This window comes from Marmota marmota, unplaced genomic scaffold, assembly GCF_001458135.2.
Source record: "Marmota marmota marmota unplaced genomic scaffold, marMar, whole genome shotgun sequence".
Classification (NCBI taxonomy): Eukaryota; Metazoa; Chordata; class Mammalia; order Rodentia; family Sciuridae; genus Marmota; species Marmota marmota.
Window position 1 is genome coordinate 16,020,609 of NW_025999960.1, and position 16,102 is coordinate 16,036,710.

At 38.3% G+C, this 16,102-nt stretch overlaps 1 protein-coding gene across 5 annotated transcripts in view; it reads right to left on the reverse strand.

Moving 5' to 3' along the window:
• The window catches only part of Lima1 (LIM domain and actin binding 1), a 97,588-nt gene that overhangs the window by 9,569 nt on the left and 71,917 nt on the right, over positions 1–16,102 (reverse strand). For 3 of the 5 annotated variants that reach the window (XM_015493345.2, XM_048802701.1, XM_048802702.1), the window contains 3 exons: positions 12,583–12,690; positions 7,877–7,961; positions 5,993–6,105 (listed from right to left, as the gene is read on the reverse strand). In XM_015493345.2, the coding sequence (XP_015348831.1) occupies positions 5,993–6,105; positions 7,877–7,961; positions 12,583–12,690 (306 nt within the window). Of the gene's footprint in view, positions 1–5,992; positions 6,106–7,876; positions 7,962–12,582; positions 12,691–13,113; positions 13,133–16,102 lie in introns of those variants that run through there. The other 2 variants (XM_048802703.1, XM_015493346.2) reach the window with 2 other exon arrangements.

A 16,102-nucleotide genomic window follows, 5' to 3' on the forward strand; every position in this document is an offset into this window, starting at 1 on the left:
CCCCGCGCCCCCCCCTTTTCTTTTATGGACATTCTAACAAGACTGGACCTAAATGGAGACATCTGCATTGTTTTAAAAGTTCTGAAAGAAGTATGTGGTCCCTGCATGGTAAACAGGAAATAGATTAAAATGCAGAATAAATTAAAAATGCAGAATAAATAATAGTGTAATTGAAGTCATTGGAGAATCTACCCAAATCACAATCCATGCAATGTAAAAGTAATAGGACAAATGTGTTTATCAGATTAAAAATGTTTTTCAGTTGTAGAGAAGGGATTCTGTATTTTTAACACTTAAAATAGGTTTAGAAGAATAAGTACTTACTCTGGTCAGTAAAGAGAGAGCAGGAGACAGAAACTTCACATGGTATAAGAGAAAATTGATACTACTTTGGGAGAGGAGAACAGAGGGATAGAGAACACACTTTCTTACACACACAGAGGTAAGGAACTCTGCAGAAGGGTGCAGCTTAGTGAACAGAGAGGAGGACCTGAGAGAAAGTGTAGGTTGAGCTCACATTAGGAGGAAAGTGGAAGGCAGGAGCAGAAATTAGGTACCAGGAGCAGGAAGCAGAAGCTGGAAGAGACAAATAGGAACCTTCAATGAATACATAGCATTTGGCGTACCCTGGAGTGCTTGACTGCAGCTGAGCTGAAACTCAGAGGCTAGGTTCCAAGAGCACATTTTTTTTTTTTTTTCCTTTCTTTTTCAGGTAACTGCTCATAGAGGCAAAAATCAGTCTCACTCACATCTACCTGAGGTTGGAACATATCCCAGCCCCAGAGAGTGAGCTTTTATGAGCCTTTATGCACAAAAGGAGTGTCTCATTAACAATTCTTTAGTGTCTTACTACCTCCCACACCTGACCCACAAAGGCTCTCTCTTTAATGAAGCCTCACCCACACAAGTAGAAAGTCATCCTCCCGCTTAACATCAAATTAATAAACTGCTGGCTCAAATGACTGACTAACCACAAGCTCTAGCTGGCCAGACCTACCAGATTCCCTATTCAGATTACTCCTATTCATTTCTCACATAATCACTTTTGATATTATTTAAGGTTTATGCAGCAGCTGCCCAAGTGTCATAAAGACAAGAGAATCCCAACATGGTAACATGCCAAGTCATAGTGGCTACGGCTGGGCCTTCCCTTTGTTTTCTCTGTCCTGGGCTCTCAGCCACTTTTCTGTAATTGCCCCCATGTCTATTCAGACAGCAGGAAGCATAGTCAGTGCCCAAAACTCTCTCCATTATCATAGACCTGGCAAACATCCTGCCCATGCCTTCATGGCATGCTCACACTTGGCATCACCACATTGAAAATACTGCCAATATGAGAATGGTAGATATTTTTTATCTTTACAATGTATTTTTTTCAAAAATGAAAGGTTTTTCTACCCAGACCATCTTTCTCATGTGGGAGCTGAAGTGCCAGGATGTCAGGTGCCTTATCACAGTTACAAACACAACTGGGCACAGAATTAGAATTAAAGCCCGGAACTCCTACTCACAAACCAACAGAGCATTTTCTAAATTGTCCTGGAATGTTAAATTTCCCTTACTAAAGGAAACTTATTGGAGGAGAGAGCAGATGCTAACCCGAATGAAAATAATCTCACTACAGCACTTTGAACAAACTTCACTTGGTTTCAAATTAAAATGTGTAGATAATGTCTTCAGGATATTCTGGAATGAATGAGGTAATATATAAATGATTGATGTACACAAACACTGTCTTTCCCATCTGATATTACAGATACTGTTGAAGAACAGCTACTTACAGCTGTTTTTCCAAAATATTTGCATAGCTTCATCTACACTCTTTCATTCTCCTTCTTCTTCCTTTTTTTTTTTTTTTTTTGTGTGTGTGTGTGTATACTGAGGATTGAACCCAGGAGTACTCAACCACTGAGCCACAGCCCTTTTTACATTTTATTTAGAGACAGGGTCTCGCTAACTTGCTTAGAGTCTCACTAAATTGCTGAGGCTGGCTTTGACTTCCTGATTCTCCTGCCTCAGCCTCCCATACTGCTGGGATTACAAGTGTGTGCCACCATGCCTGGCTTTCACTCTCTTCTTTTACATATATTTTTTGGTCTAGTGAGGGATCAAAGATCCATTTGGGGTGTACATGTGCGTGATAGGGGCAAGAAGCAGTAGTTGGCAATAGGCACTGAAGCTAACTAGCCTTTGCATATAATGAAATCAGAAGAAAATTCTGTACTGATGTCAGACCTTCATTTCATAGACAGAACACCACAAAATGCCTTTCATTCTTTCCTTGCAATTTGTGCACAATATCTAGATAATAAAACTGAAATTCTTCACCACACAGTAAATGGTTGGGCCAGTTCTGTGCAGCTTTCATCCTTCTGTCTGTGCAGTCTTTGGGGAGAATATATATACAGTGAGAAAGGATTGTAGGTGCCCTTATAGACTTATAATTCTAATAGCTTTGTAAAGCAGCATGACACAGGGGCTGGGGATGTAGTTCAGTGCTAGAGTGCGTACCTAGCCATGTTCAAGACTCTGGGTCGGATCCTCAGCAATGGGGGGGAAAAAAAGAAGTCTAAAACCTCTTATCATGTCCACAGGGGAACAGATGGCAGGTCACTTATAAGGACTCTGCAATGTATGGACGCTATATGTCCTTTGATGCAGCCTGCTGTTTTCTTTTCACACCTACCAGCAGGACTAGCTGAGGAAGCTGGTGACTGGGCTGTCTAGGGCACAGTGGGAGCAAGAAGGTATCCTTTAGGGTACCACATTCCCTTGCTTTTTCTTTCCCTATGGTCCCCTCTTAGAACATTTAGGTAATGACTTCTCTCAAATGGCAGGACAGAAAGCTTATAGAGATCTGAGTTTCTTTTTTCCCTCTTTTAATCTGTTGAGGCATAGCTGAAAATTAAAATCTGAGTCTCTTGAAGTAGAATGGGTTTGATCTCCTCACAGGATCCGCTGAGCTCTATTATCAGAAACACATCCTTTTTTTATGTGGTGCTGAGGATGGAACCCAGTGCCTCACACATGTGAGGCAAATGCTTTACCACTGAGCTACAGCCCCAGCCCAGAAACACATCTTTAAAATATATATTTATTTATTTATTTTGCAGTGCTGGGAATGGAACTCAGAGCCTCACATATGCCAGACAAATGCTCTACCACTGAGTCACATCCCCAGCTCTGAAACACATCCTTTTTGAGAATGAACCTTCAACTTCATTAGTACCAAGTCTCATCTACTAAGCTATGTGGCCAGTGTTCAGAATGTATGAAGTCCTTATTGTATCTTTTTTGTTTAAGCTTCGAGCTACAATTTTAAATGAAATGAATCTCTACCTTAGATGTCCTATTTTCAACTACAGACAGGCACTAAGGAACCGTTTTGTTCCATGATGTGTGGGACCCAAAAATCTATTTTGAGTGAACATGTGTATTCTTAGCTGCATGTAATTTCTCAAAGTGGAGAAACAAGTTTTCTGTTGCAGAGTCTGTAGTCATAAGACCAGTTATGCCAGCACGTTTTCCTGTACATATTTACTAAAATGCCTTGCTTGCCTGCAGACTGTAAAGGGAACTATGGGGAAGAGAAAATAAATTTCCCTTAAATAAAAGTGGAGATATAATTGGGTCCCACTCCAGGCTCTGGACACCATAATCTTTTGAGCTTTGGACTGCAGGCCAGTTGACTCATGTCTTCATACAATGTTCAAAACCTTAGGTGAGTGTCTGTGAATGCAGGGATATTTACATTCTATTGTGGATATGGAGTAACTAGGGACAAAGGAGGAGGCATAAGTCTGAAATTAGTGCAGAAAGCTTCACCTTTGTTTCTTCTCACTGGTGCCCAAAAGACCTATTGAGAATTCAAATATTCTCAAGAATAGATTTTAGTTCTTAGATTAGCCAGGGAATTTCCCCAGACCCCTCAGTCACATGATCTATGACCAAGTTAGATTTGCTAGCCATTCTTTTGTTGTTAGTTGTGGTACTGGGGATGGAACCCAGGGCTTCATGTAGGCTAGATAAGCACTCCAGCCATGACCTAAACCCCCAGCCCTTTTTGCCATACTTGATCAAGAACCACAACCCAAGGACTCACATCTGGGCAGGATTGATTCTGGATAAGAGTTAAGTAACCCTCTGGCATTTACTACTTTGTTGGATTCCAAATACTTGAAAAACAAAGTGCTGATGACTACATGGACAGATCTTCAAGGCCAGAACAGAGTTAGGTGGAACACATGTGCAGATTCAATCACCATTACCCAGTTCTTTCTTCTTTCTCTTTTTTTTTTCTCTTTCTCCTCCACCCTTTTTCTTTCTTTCTGCCCAGGATTGAACCCAGGGCCTTGCACATGTAGGCACACACACAGACTCTGAAGACTTTCTTGTACTTGCTTTCTCTTGTCTCTTTTTTCTTTTCCTTTCTCCACCCCCCCCCCAACCCCCCACTACTTTCTTCAACTCTGTTACTTTTCAAAAATCTTATTTTCCCTGTAAATTTCTGCTACCTTTAAATTTTTTATGGTTATCTTCTTTACCCTGCCCTTCACCCCCCTACACACACTTGTGATCCACCCTTTAATTTCTGGATCATCTGTATCCTCCTTCCCCCACCCCCAAACCCTCACTTTCATCCTCTTCTCATTGTTTTGGTTCACTACAGTTTTCATCCAAGGACCAATCACACACAGTGAAGAGATATAGGCATAGAACATATGTGCGTGAAGTTGGGGCAGCTCAAACCACTTTAAACTAATTTTGCCTTTTGAGTTTTTTTTCAAGCTAAAACCTTTGAAACAGGTCTGGGGATGTGGCTCAAGCAGTAGGGCGCTTGCCTGGCATGCGTGCGGCCCGGGTTGGATCCTCAGCACCACATACAAATAAAGATGTTGTGTCCGCCAAAAACTAAAAAATAAATAAATACTAAAAATTCTCTCTTTAAAACAACAACAACAACAACAAAAAAAAAAACCTTTGAAACAAAGGCTAGCTATGTAAGAGCACACCCAAGGAGAAAGACACTAAAGAAGTGTGGGTATGACTGGTTATTAATACAAATAGGTGAAGTAGCATTGCATTAGCAAAACATTCAATTAAAACAGGTCAGTTAATAAGATTAAAATTGGAAAATCTATTTTTTACCTTTTTTGGTTTATTTTTATGGGAATAAATGTTTGCTCCCAGAAATGGAAAGACTGTTTTTAAAAACTGAGGGATCAAAGAGATCAGAGGTTGAATAGCCTAATCAATTTTTCTTAGCATACAAAAATATTGTGTATTCCTTAACATTTACCATTATCATCTAGCATAAGTATAGCTTAAATGCCAATTTTTATACTATATGGGTTGTTCAACTTCCACTCCAGCAGACATATTCTTTCTTTAAAAGTGCTAACAACCAATCAGGTTATAGCCAGACTCATCAGACCACTGAGCACTATCTTTTTTTTTTTTTTAAAGAGAGAGAGAGAGAGAGAATTTTTTTATTTTTAATATTTATTCTTTAGTTTTCGGCGGACACAACATCTTTGTTTGTATGTGGTGCTGAGGATCAAACCCGGGCCGCACGCATGCCAGGCGAGCGCGCTACCGCTTGAGCCACATCCCCAGCCCTGAGCACTATCTTTAAGGTGGCTTTGTACATTTCCATACAACATGCTAATTTTAGTTCAACAGATTTCCCATTTTGTGAGTTTTACCAACTCCAAATATTTATGTACTTAGATTTTTTAAGTCATATTATCTTATTTAACTTAAGGTTTTCTTAAAAATCTCACATATTATTCAGATTTCAAACCGAGACATATTATTGAGCCTTCTCCCTCCTGGCCCAAACACCTGGGCAGAAGAAAGATTTGTAGGGACAATACACCCTTATTTGGCATTATAATCCCCAGGAAAGTAAAAGCAGATTATAATGAAGATGATACAAAGTGCAATTTGCTCTACCAGCATCTCAAGGCTTAGAGATAAACTGCCATCATACCTTCACTGCCTTTGGAGGAGAATTTTCAGAAAGGTTGGAGGCTTTGGCATCAGGACTCAGTGGTTTGGTGGACACCGGCTGCTGGGCCTCACTCTTAACCTGGGCATTACCTGCTTGAGTTACAAAAGAAGGACATTTTATAGTATTTCATGGGAAATCTTAGAAAGGGCTTTTCCAAAAAAGCAAAGTTTGAGCATTTTCTATCAAAGAATGGTAGTTTCAACACCAAGAAAAACATTGTTCTTCTGTTGAAGAATAAACTAAAACTTATGCTCCTTAGGTCCTCAGGTCCTCTTAACAAATCGAGTCATCAGCAAACTTTCTCACCCTGTTCCACAAAAAGTGGGAATCAAAACAACCCTGTATAAAAAAAATTGCTGCCCAGCAGTATTCATGTTTCTTAAGGACACTTATAGACTTTGCTGACTTTTTGGTTGCTGGTACTCCCAATAACTTCTTGAGTGCTCCAACTAGAGCTGGGAAACTGAGGGAACACAAGGGCAAAAATATCATACCACATGTGTGCTCATGTGTGTTGTGCACATAATCTCACATTTTCTCCTTGGTTGGTCTTATAGCATATATCTATGAATAAAAATTGAGAAGAGGGCTCCATAAAGTTTTTTCATAATCACTGAAGTGTCAACTGCGTAAGCGGATTTCCTGCCAGTACATCCCATGAACTCAGAAGAGGCATAGAAAAGCCATTGATACCATTACTAAGGAATAATAATAAATTTTAAAATTCCTTAAAAATCTAGTGTTGAGTCAACAAAGTACTAAAAGATTACAGCTTATTTTTCAAAAAAAGTTTTGCCAACCTAGTCAGAAATATTTCTAGTCCAAGCAAAATAATTGCAAAAGGAATGTTCCTGGATTCAATCAGTTAAGTTTTTCTCTGAAATATTAAGGTAGGGTTTACTAAAGATCTGTTTAGCTCATATTTCTACTTTATTTTTTCACTGAAGTCCTTTTTTGCCAGGTGCAGTAGCACATACCCGGAATCCAAGCAACTTGAGAGACTGAGGTAAGAGGATTGTAAGTTCAAGGACAGCCTTGGCAATTCAGTGAGGCCCTAAGCAACCTTGCAAGACTCTGTCTTAAGATCCACATGTATTTTTAAATGACATGTTAAAAATAAGAATCAAAAGTGGGCATAATAAAGTTAAAAGTCCAAACATTTTTGTCTTTGGGATAAGCTAGGCTTAAAACAAGTCCAAAACAAGATGTTATGATGACAAACTTTAGCACCAGCATTAAAACCCCTACAGCCTATGGGGCTGGGATTGTGGCTCAGTGGTAGGGGGCTCGCCTACCATGCATGAGGCACTGGGTTCAATCCTCAGCACCACATAAATGTAAAATAAAGATATTGTGTCCACCTAAAACTAACAAAACAAAACAAACAAACAAACAAAAAACCCTATAGACTAAAGAGGTTACTCAACTACCAGTTTTTATCCCTATAAGTAAATAAAATCCTTCTTGGACACACCTCTATTAAAATAAAACTTAAAAATTAGTTTACACAGCTTTAAGCCTGAAAGGGTTTAGTATAAAAGATAGGATAAGTTTAGTGAGCGAAGTATCAAAGGTATTTGTTTCAAGATAACCATATTTAATTGAATTCAACTGCTCTCTAAGCCATGAAATGTGTTAAGTGTATCCAAGCACCATTCCCCAAGCTGGGGATTGAACCCAGGGCTTCATGCATGCTAAGAAAGTGTTCTGCCACTGAGCTACATCTCCAGCCCAGCACCAGTCCTTAAAACCAAGTGGAAGATTTCATCGGCTAAATTGTTGGATTTAGTACATTACTTTCTCAACATTAACAGTAATGGGGACACCTCTGAACCAAATATGTGTGGAGAAGTAAGAACTTACCTTCGAGAGCTAAAGGCAAATGTTTACGAGAGTCATCTTCGGCAGGGGTGGAATGGACTGTCAGGCTATTCTCAGTTGTAGAAGCCTACAAAAAAAGTGGGAAGAGGGATTAAGAATCACATTAAAAATAAAAGAGCAAACTGCTGTTAATGCCATAAAAACCTGCTGACTCCAGCCAGTCACTGGCTGCCTGGGGAAATAACGGGCACCAGAACAGCTGAGCATTTAAACAAGAGGCAGCAAAATGTCTTTTATGAGGATATTAACATGCCTCTCAATTACAGAGTAACTCGAGAAACAGACTGCACTCAACTGCCAAAAGTGTGCCTCATCTCCCTTTATAAAAGAACTTCTAAACCACATCATTCCACTCTCAAAAAACAAGCAAAACAAAAACTCCTATGTCAAGGAAAGCAAAGCTCTTCTCTATATAACCTAATACAATCTAGGCAAGATAAAGTATTTAAACATGAGAACTTTTTTTTTTTTTTGTACTTAGTTATTGAAATCTGAGGGGCTTAACCACTGAGCTACATCTCCATCCTTTTTTATTTATTTATTTTGAGACAGGGTCTCATTAAGTTCAGTAACTTAGTGAGGCCTGGAACTTGAAATCCTGCCTCAGCCTCCTGAGTCACTGGAATTACAGGTGTGGACCACCATGCCCTGCTAGGAACCATTCTTGTTCTTTTATTTTCCTAATTGCCAATTCTCAACCAAATGCATTCCACTGAAAAAAACTTGCCCATAACTGAAGAACTTTTGATAACTAAAAAACAAATTTACCCAAAATTAACGTCTACTATTATTTTCAGTTAGTTTCCTTAAAAAGGCATTTAAAAAGCCCAGTCTCAAAATGGCAGTGTTTAACAAAATGGCAGATTCTTATGTATCAGGTGTATATCTTTTCCTCAGATCAAATTTAAATAAAAGTACTCTCTACTAGTCTCTCCCTGATTTTTACTGGCCCCTAGGCCTTTCCAGGATCCCTTCCACATCCCAAATCATGAAGGGTCAACAGGTGAGCCAATGTACACTCTTCAGGTAATATTGATTCATTCAGATGTTGGATTTTATGGGTAATACTAAGTGTTTATATCAGGATTTCTAAAGTACTGAATAAATTTACAATGGAGATTAAGTTATTGGCGGACCTATACTTGAACATCAGCAGGGTTTTTTTAAAAAAATATTTATTTTTTTAGTTGTAGGTGGACACAATAGCTTTATTTCATTTTTATGTGGTGGTGAGTTTTGAACCCAGTGCCTCACGTGTGATTGGTGAGCACTCTATCACTGAGCCACAACCCCAGCCCATTGTTTTTTAATGTTTATTTTTTAGTTATAGTTGGACATAATACCTTTATTTTATTTATTTATTTTTATGTGGTACTGAGGATCGAACCCAGGGCCCCGCACATGCTAGGCAAGCGCTCTACTGCTGAGCCACAACCCCAGCCCCAGCAGGGTTGTTTTTTCTACTCTCATTTCATTACAAGAATTTTGACAAGGCATAAAACAAACCAGCATAACAGCTGACATTTACTGAGTGTTTACTCTGTACCAGGTATTAGACTGATCACTTTACATACATTATTTCATTTAATAATATGAAATAATTTTTTGAAAGCTGTGCAATGGCTATAAAACACTCCTCAACTCTTGCTTAGTAGGTTCATCCATTCTAGGATGTTTTTCTTTCACCTCTAATTTGGTCACCTTGAACCTGTGGGGTATACCTAGTGCCAAGAATGACATCATTGCACATGGCCAACCAGATGACTTCACTGCAGGAACTTCCAGGCAGAAGCACATGAGATTTTGTTCAAACATTTCATTATAGGAAAGCACAAATTCATTTGCAAAAGGAGAAAGGGAAGAAAAATATCTTGACAAAATATTCCATTTCAAGAAAGTTCACCCTAGCATTAATGTTCTTTTGGAGCAAGCCAAAGTTCAAATAGGCTTTAGGTACTAGTTAACAAAAACTAGGCATGCAGCCAAAAGGATAGCTGTGGCTCTGAAATTTTTTTGCTGACTTAACAGCAGCCAATAGCTTATAAACCTGCAGTAAATACTTGAAGAATATCTGCTGTCTTTATCCTCTTTCTTTCCCACCTACTCCCTGATTTGTGATTCAGCTGCACTAATGCCCTCTCAGGCTATAATTAAAATGTTCTGATCCTCCAGTTCAACCCAGAGTTCCAGTTTCAAATCAGCATGAAGACAATCAAGAAGGAAGCACAAGATCACATACAAGGACAACCCAAGCATTATTTTCCAAACTATGCTCCTGGGGTAAAAATGAAGGAATCTCAATGCTGGAATATTTTTCTCTTAAATGTTTTTTTTTATAGAGTGTAAGGAAAATTCCAAGTATACTTACTTGTGGTTCTTAAGAAATAATCACCTATTTAAAATATGGGAAAACCAGGCAGTTTAAGGAGAGAACTCATTTGATACAAGACACAGACATGTGACCTCTACACTAATACCTTAGCACACTGTTGTAAGGATGTACACAATTTATTTGACAACTTTATAATTTATAACCATGTAACACGTGAATATCAAGTATTTTGTCTTATTACTTCAACATACACTTGTGTATTTTTTAATAAGAAAATAATTAAAAATTTATATTTTCTTTTCTGTTCTATGCTGTGAATTGAATTTTGTAGTCATTAATCTAAGATCATTTTTCTGGGTGCCTACTTTGATCTAAGTGTGTAATGTACCTTACAAGTTCTTATGAGTGTTCTGTCAATAAACCATACTTTTTTTTTTTCTTGGTACCAGGGATTGAACCCAGAGGTGCTTAATCACTGAGCCACATCCCTAGCCCTTTTTAAAATATTTTATTTAGAGTCAGGATCTCGCTGAGTTGCTTAGCCTCGCTAATTTGCTGAGGCTGGCTTTGAACTCGAGCTCTTCCTGTCTCAGCCTCCTGAGCCCCTGGGATTATAGGCATGCACATGGCGCCGGACTGGATAATGATTTGGAAAAAAATATGATAAACTCATCTGGCATAAATATTGTTACCTACTGCAACTAAGCCATTCATCTAATAATTAGGACATAAAATACAAATATGGTTTGCTTAAAGTCTTTTAGTGGCTTTCTGTTGCTACCTGATTATATTCAAACTTCATGTCGTGTGTGTGTGTGTGTTTGTGTGTGTGAGATTCTTGGAGTTGAACCCAGGGCCTCATGTATGCTAGGCAAGTGCCCTACCACTGAGTCACTTCCCCAGCCCCCCCCTTTTTTTTTGCTTTATTTTGAGATAGTCTTGCTAAATTGCCCAGACTGGCCTCAAATTTGCCATCTTCCTGCCTCAACCTCCTGAGTAACTGAGAATTCAGGCATGTTCTACCACTCCCAGTTTGCATCCAAATCAAGACTTTTTTTTTTTTGGTACTGGGGATTGAACCTGGGGCACTTAACTACTGAGCCATATCCCCAACCCTTTTTTGTATTTTATTGAGACAGGGTCTCACTGAGTTGCTTAGGGCCTTGCTAAGTTGCTAAGGCTGGCTTTGAACTCATGGTCCTCCTGACTCACCCTCCTAAACTGCTGGGATTACAGGCATGCACTACTGTGCCTGGCCAAATCCAAACCTTTAATGGTGACATATAAAGCTTTTCCAGACCATTCCCTGGTCCTCCATCTGTCTCTTACCCCTGCCTATATGTACATTGCTCAAGTCAAGACAACTAAACTACAACTCCTAAGCAAGCTAGGATCTCTGTTTTTCAAATCTGTTGTCTGCCTTCCCTTCCCTTTCTTACTCTACTTTTCCCTTATGCACTTGGCCTATGTCAGCATATTCTTCAAGATTTGGCTCACATATAACCTTCTTGAGGAACTCAGGTTAAGTATCCTTCATCTGAGCTTGCATGGCCCTATACACTCTCTCATAGCACCAATCACATTTGTTTTACAGTAGCCAACCTGTTACCTCCCCCACTCATTCTGTTAGTTTCCCTGCATATAAAGGCCACATAGTTTGTCTTTAGTTTTTAAACTCAGTATTTTCCTATACTTAGAATAGTGACTAGCTTTCAAAGTACTTTGAGTTAGGGCTGGGATGTAGCTCAATGGTAGGGTTCTTGCCTACTGTGTGCAAGATCTTGATACCAAGCACTGCAAAAACCAAAAACCAAAAATACCCTGGGAGAAAATATAGTATTTTCTTGAATAAAGTGTGTTAAACAAGTTAGTGGGGTGGTATGCAGCTGCAGTTCCAGTTATTTAGGAGGCTGAGAGAGACTTGCTTGGAGGAAGGAGCTAGAGATCAACATAGGCAACATAGCATATTTCAAAAAATACCCCCAAAACACCAACAAAAAAATTATAAACCAATAAATTTTTAAAAGAAAAAAGAAATCTTACCAAAAATGTGTTAAGTATGAAGTTAAATTAAGAATATACAAGCATTTTAAATCCAACAGAGTTTTAAAAATCACTTTAGTTCTATGCCCTCTGAGCATTTGCTGAGCAAAAGAATTTTCCAGTGAAGGCTCATTATTTGGTCAGCTATAAGTTGCTGAAGTTGTGTGGCCTGCAAAAATGACAGTCTGTCCTGGCAGCTGCTACCAAATTCCCAGACACTCTACAGCCTACAGTTAGAGTTGTTTCTAATTTTAAGCATCTAATTCAGAACACATGCTCCCCTGGCAACTGGACATCAGACTGTTCAACCCACCTTTTCTCCCTCCTGATGGGAGACGCAGACCTCAGGACCTGGGGGCACATTCTCCTTTTGTTCCAATTTATGAGTTTTGATTTCACCACCACTGGTTTTCAACTCATTCTATAAAATAAAAATAACTTGTGAATTTTTAAAGAGAAATTCTTGCCATTCCACTCTCTTCATCGCACATCTTTCAAATAAACTTGGAATGTTAAAAAATTCTTCTTAGAGGCTTCAGGTCAAATCAACCCCGTAATTCTCACAAGCAAAACCCACTGACTAGTGAAATGACAAAAGCAGCTGTGTGGACACATACCTCAGAGTTAAATATTTGTATGCTAGTCTCAAACTGCACACTCATTAGAATATAGACACACGGACATGGACACACACAAACCACCCCAGCACATAATGTTCTTGTGATTCACTCGTCTAGCAGCAGAGCTTGTGGAAATGCAAAGCTTGTGAGTTTTATCAGAAAGGACCATTCTGGAGCAGGGGAAAGGAGATGCCAAGTGCCAATAATTAAGAAAATATACTGACCATATATATAAATGCCCGGCCTGGAAAGAGACAGGGATGATGTACACATATAAAAACTGAAATTATATTTAATGATAACATAAAACAACCTTTTCCTGTGGGACTTTCAAAAACATGTTTATCATAAAAAATTCATATAAGACATACCTTATTCTATTTCTCATATCAAAGCCTCAAAATAAAAAAGCATGCATTAACACAATCATAAGAAATAAACACAATCATGTTTTTTCCTTTCTACTAGATCCAGTAGGTAAGTTCATTTTAATATTCTGAGAATATTACCTGCTGTATCTAAAATCAACACAGAGACAGATGAATGTAGACATCTCCTACTGTTAGTCTGCTAGTAATTTAGTAATCTAGTACCTTTCTGCCCTCTGTGATTCTTTAAGCATGGGAAGAAACAGCAATTTTTGGACCCAGAGCTAATGAAGGGAAAGTGAGTATGACTGATTTACTCAGGTCTGGAATTCCAGATTAAGACACACTGCTCTTGAGGTGAAGACAAAACATGACAACCCTATTTACTTCTGACCCCATCTCAAAACCATACCTCCACAGCTACTGCCAGAGAAGATGGGCCTTGTAACAACCATATTCTGTGAGGGGCCTGAGAAATTATTTTGGGACAAGATAAAATGTACTTCTCACAAGAACTCCTAGAGCCAGCCATGGTGGCTCACACCTGTAATCCCAGTTACTTGGGAGGCTGAGGTAGGAGGATTATAAGTTTGAGGCCAGCCTCCACAATTTATCAAGACCCTATCTCAAAATAAAAAAGGGCTGGTTTTGTAGCTCAGTGGTAAAGCACCCCTGGTTCAATCTCATTATATACATAAAAAAAAAATCTAAAGACTTCCCAACTCTTAAAATCTCTAGAGAAGGAAAACTGTAATGTAAAAACGCTATTAAGAGGGGGGGAAAAAAAGTCACTGAACAGGTTTTCTCACTTATGGAATTGATTAGATGGAATGTTTGCAGCAAGAGGACACAGAGAAGAAGCAACCTCCTCTAAAGGAGCAAAGTAAGCTTCCCAGATCACCTATTTGCTCTACCTTCTGATCTATCTTCTAAGTGACATCTAAATTTGCTTTATTATTCACACTGTCTATGAATAATGAGCCTGGAATTCCACATTACTTCTTATTAAAATTTCTGCAAGAAGTTGAGATGAAATTATTCATTGCTCAGAGAATTAGTCCACCAATACTACTGGAAATACACAGTTAATTATTAGGGGGAAAAGAAAACTGAACTCCTGGAATAGATATTATGTAAAATATGAAGGGAAAGTGAGTATGACTGATTTACTCAGAGTTTGTTAAGAAATTTGGACATCAATAGATGAATGGTTTGTAATTTCAAATTTTAGAAGGAGAAAAATCTGAAAGAAAAACATTTATGTTTAAAAAATTAAAGAAGAAAAAAGAATAATACGGATGTGTTTATACCTATGTGTAGGTGTGGGTACATATGAACATATGGGATATAAAAAGTAACGTTAGTCAGGCATGGTGGTGGGTGACTATAACCCCAGCTACTCAGGAGCAGGCTAAGGCAGGAGAATTGCAAGTTAAGGTCAACTTCAGCGACACAGAGAGACCCTGTCTCAAAATAAAATATAAAAAGGTTCAGGAATAAAGTTCTCCAAGGATCAATCCCTAGTACTACTTTACAAAAAATAAAATAAAATAACAATTTCAGTTAAGCCCTTATGTGGTGTCAATTTGCCAGTTAAGCATAGGAAAATGTAAAATAAAAGATCATTCATTCTCTCTGGAATATCAAATTTTTGTGCTTTTTAAGGATGTCATCTTTCCTGTCATTTCTCCCCTTTTTAAAATACACTACTCTACTTCTGTAGGAAATCATTACATCATAAGGATTAAAGACTAAGTGGACTGGGGCTGGACTTGTGGCTCAGTGGTACAGTGCTTGCCTCATTTGTGTGAGGCACTGGGTTTGATCCTCAGCACCACATAAAAATAAATAAATAAACACAATAAAGGTATAGTGTCCATCTACAACTAAAAAAAAAGATTAAGTGAACCATATATTCTATAATTCTTTTAATTTTTTTCTTTTTAAATATTTCTTTTAGTTGTCAATAGACCTTTATTTAATTTATTTATATTCAGTGCTGAGAATTGAACCCAAGGCCTCATACTTGCTAGGCAAGCACTCTACCACTGAGCCACAATCTCAGCCCTGTATGATTCATTTTTATGGAATGTTTAGAATAGGCTGTTTCATAAAGACAAAAAGTAGATTAGTGGTTGCTAGGGCACTGGGGGTGGGGTTTGGATTAACTACAAAGTACAAGGTTTCTTTAGGGAATGACAAAAATATTCTGAAATTAGACAGTAGTGATAATTTTACAACCTTATAAATAAAAAAATTACTTAAATGTATACTTTATTCTTTTATGTTGTTTTGTTTTGTACCAGGGATTGGACCCAAGGGCACTCAACTACTGAGCCACATCCCCAGCCCTTTCTTATTTTTTATCTTGAGACAGGGTCTTACTAGGTTGCTTATAGCCTCTCTAAGTTGCTGAGGCTGGCTTTGAACCTGTGATCCTCCTGCCTCAGCCTCCCAAACTGCTGGGATTACAGGCATGCGCCACCCACCCCCAGCTAAAATATATACTTTAAAATGGTGATTTTAGCTGGGTGAGGTGGCCCATGCCTGTAATCCCAGAGGCTTGGAAGCTGAGGCAGGAGGGTTCAAAGCTAGCCTTAGCAACTTAGAAAGGCCCTACGCAACTTAGTGAGACACTGTCTCAAAAAAATAAAAAATGAAAAAAAGGATTGGGGATGTTGCTCAGTAGTTAAGCAGAACTGGGATCAATCCCTAGTTAATAATAATATAATAATAATAAAATGATGATTTTGTTGTGTGACTTACATAAATAAAAAATTATAAAATATCTACATTCATGTTGAATACTGATATTTCTTTTCTTTTTTTTTTTTTTTTTTTTTTT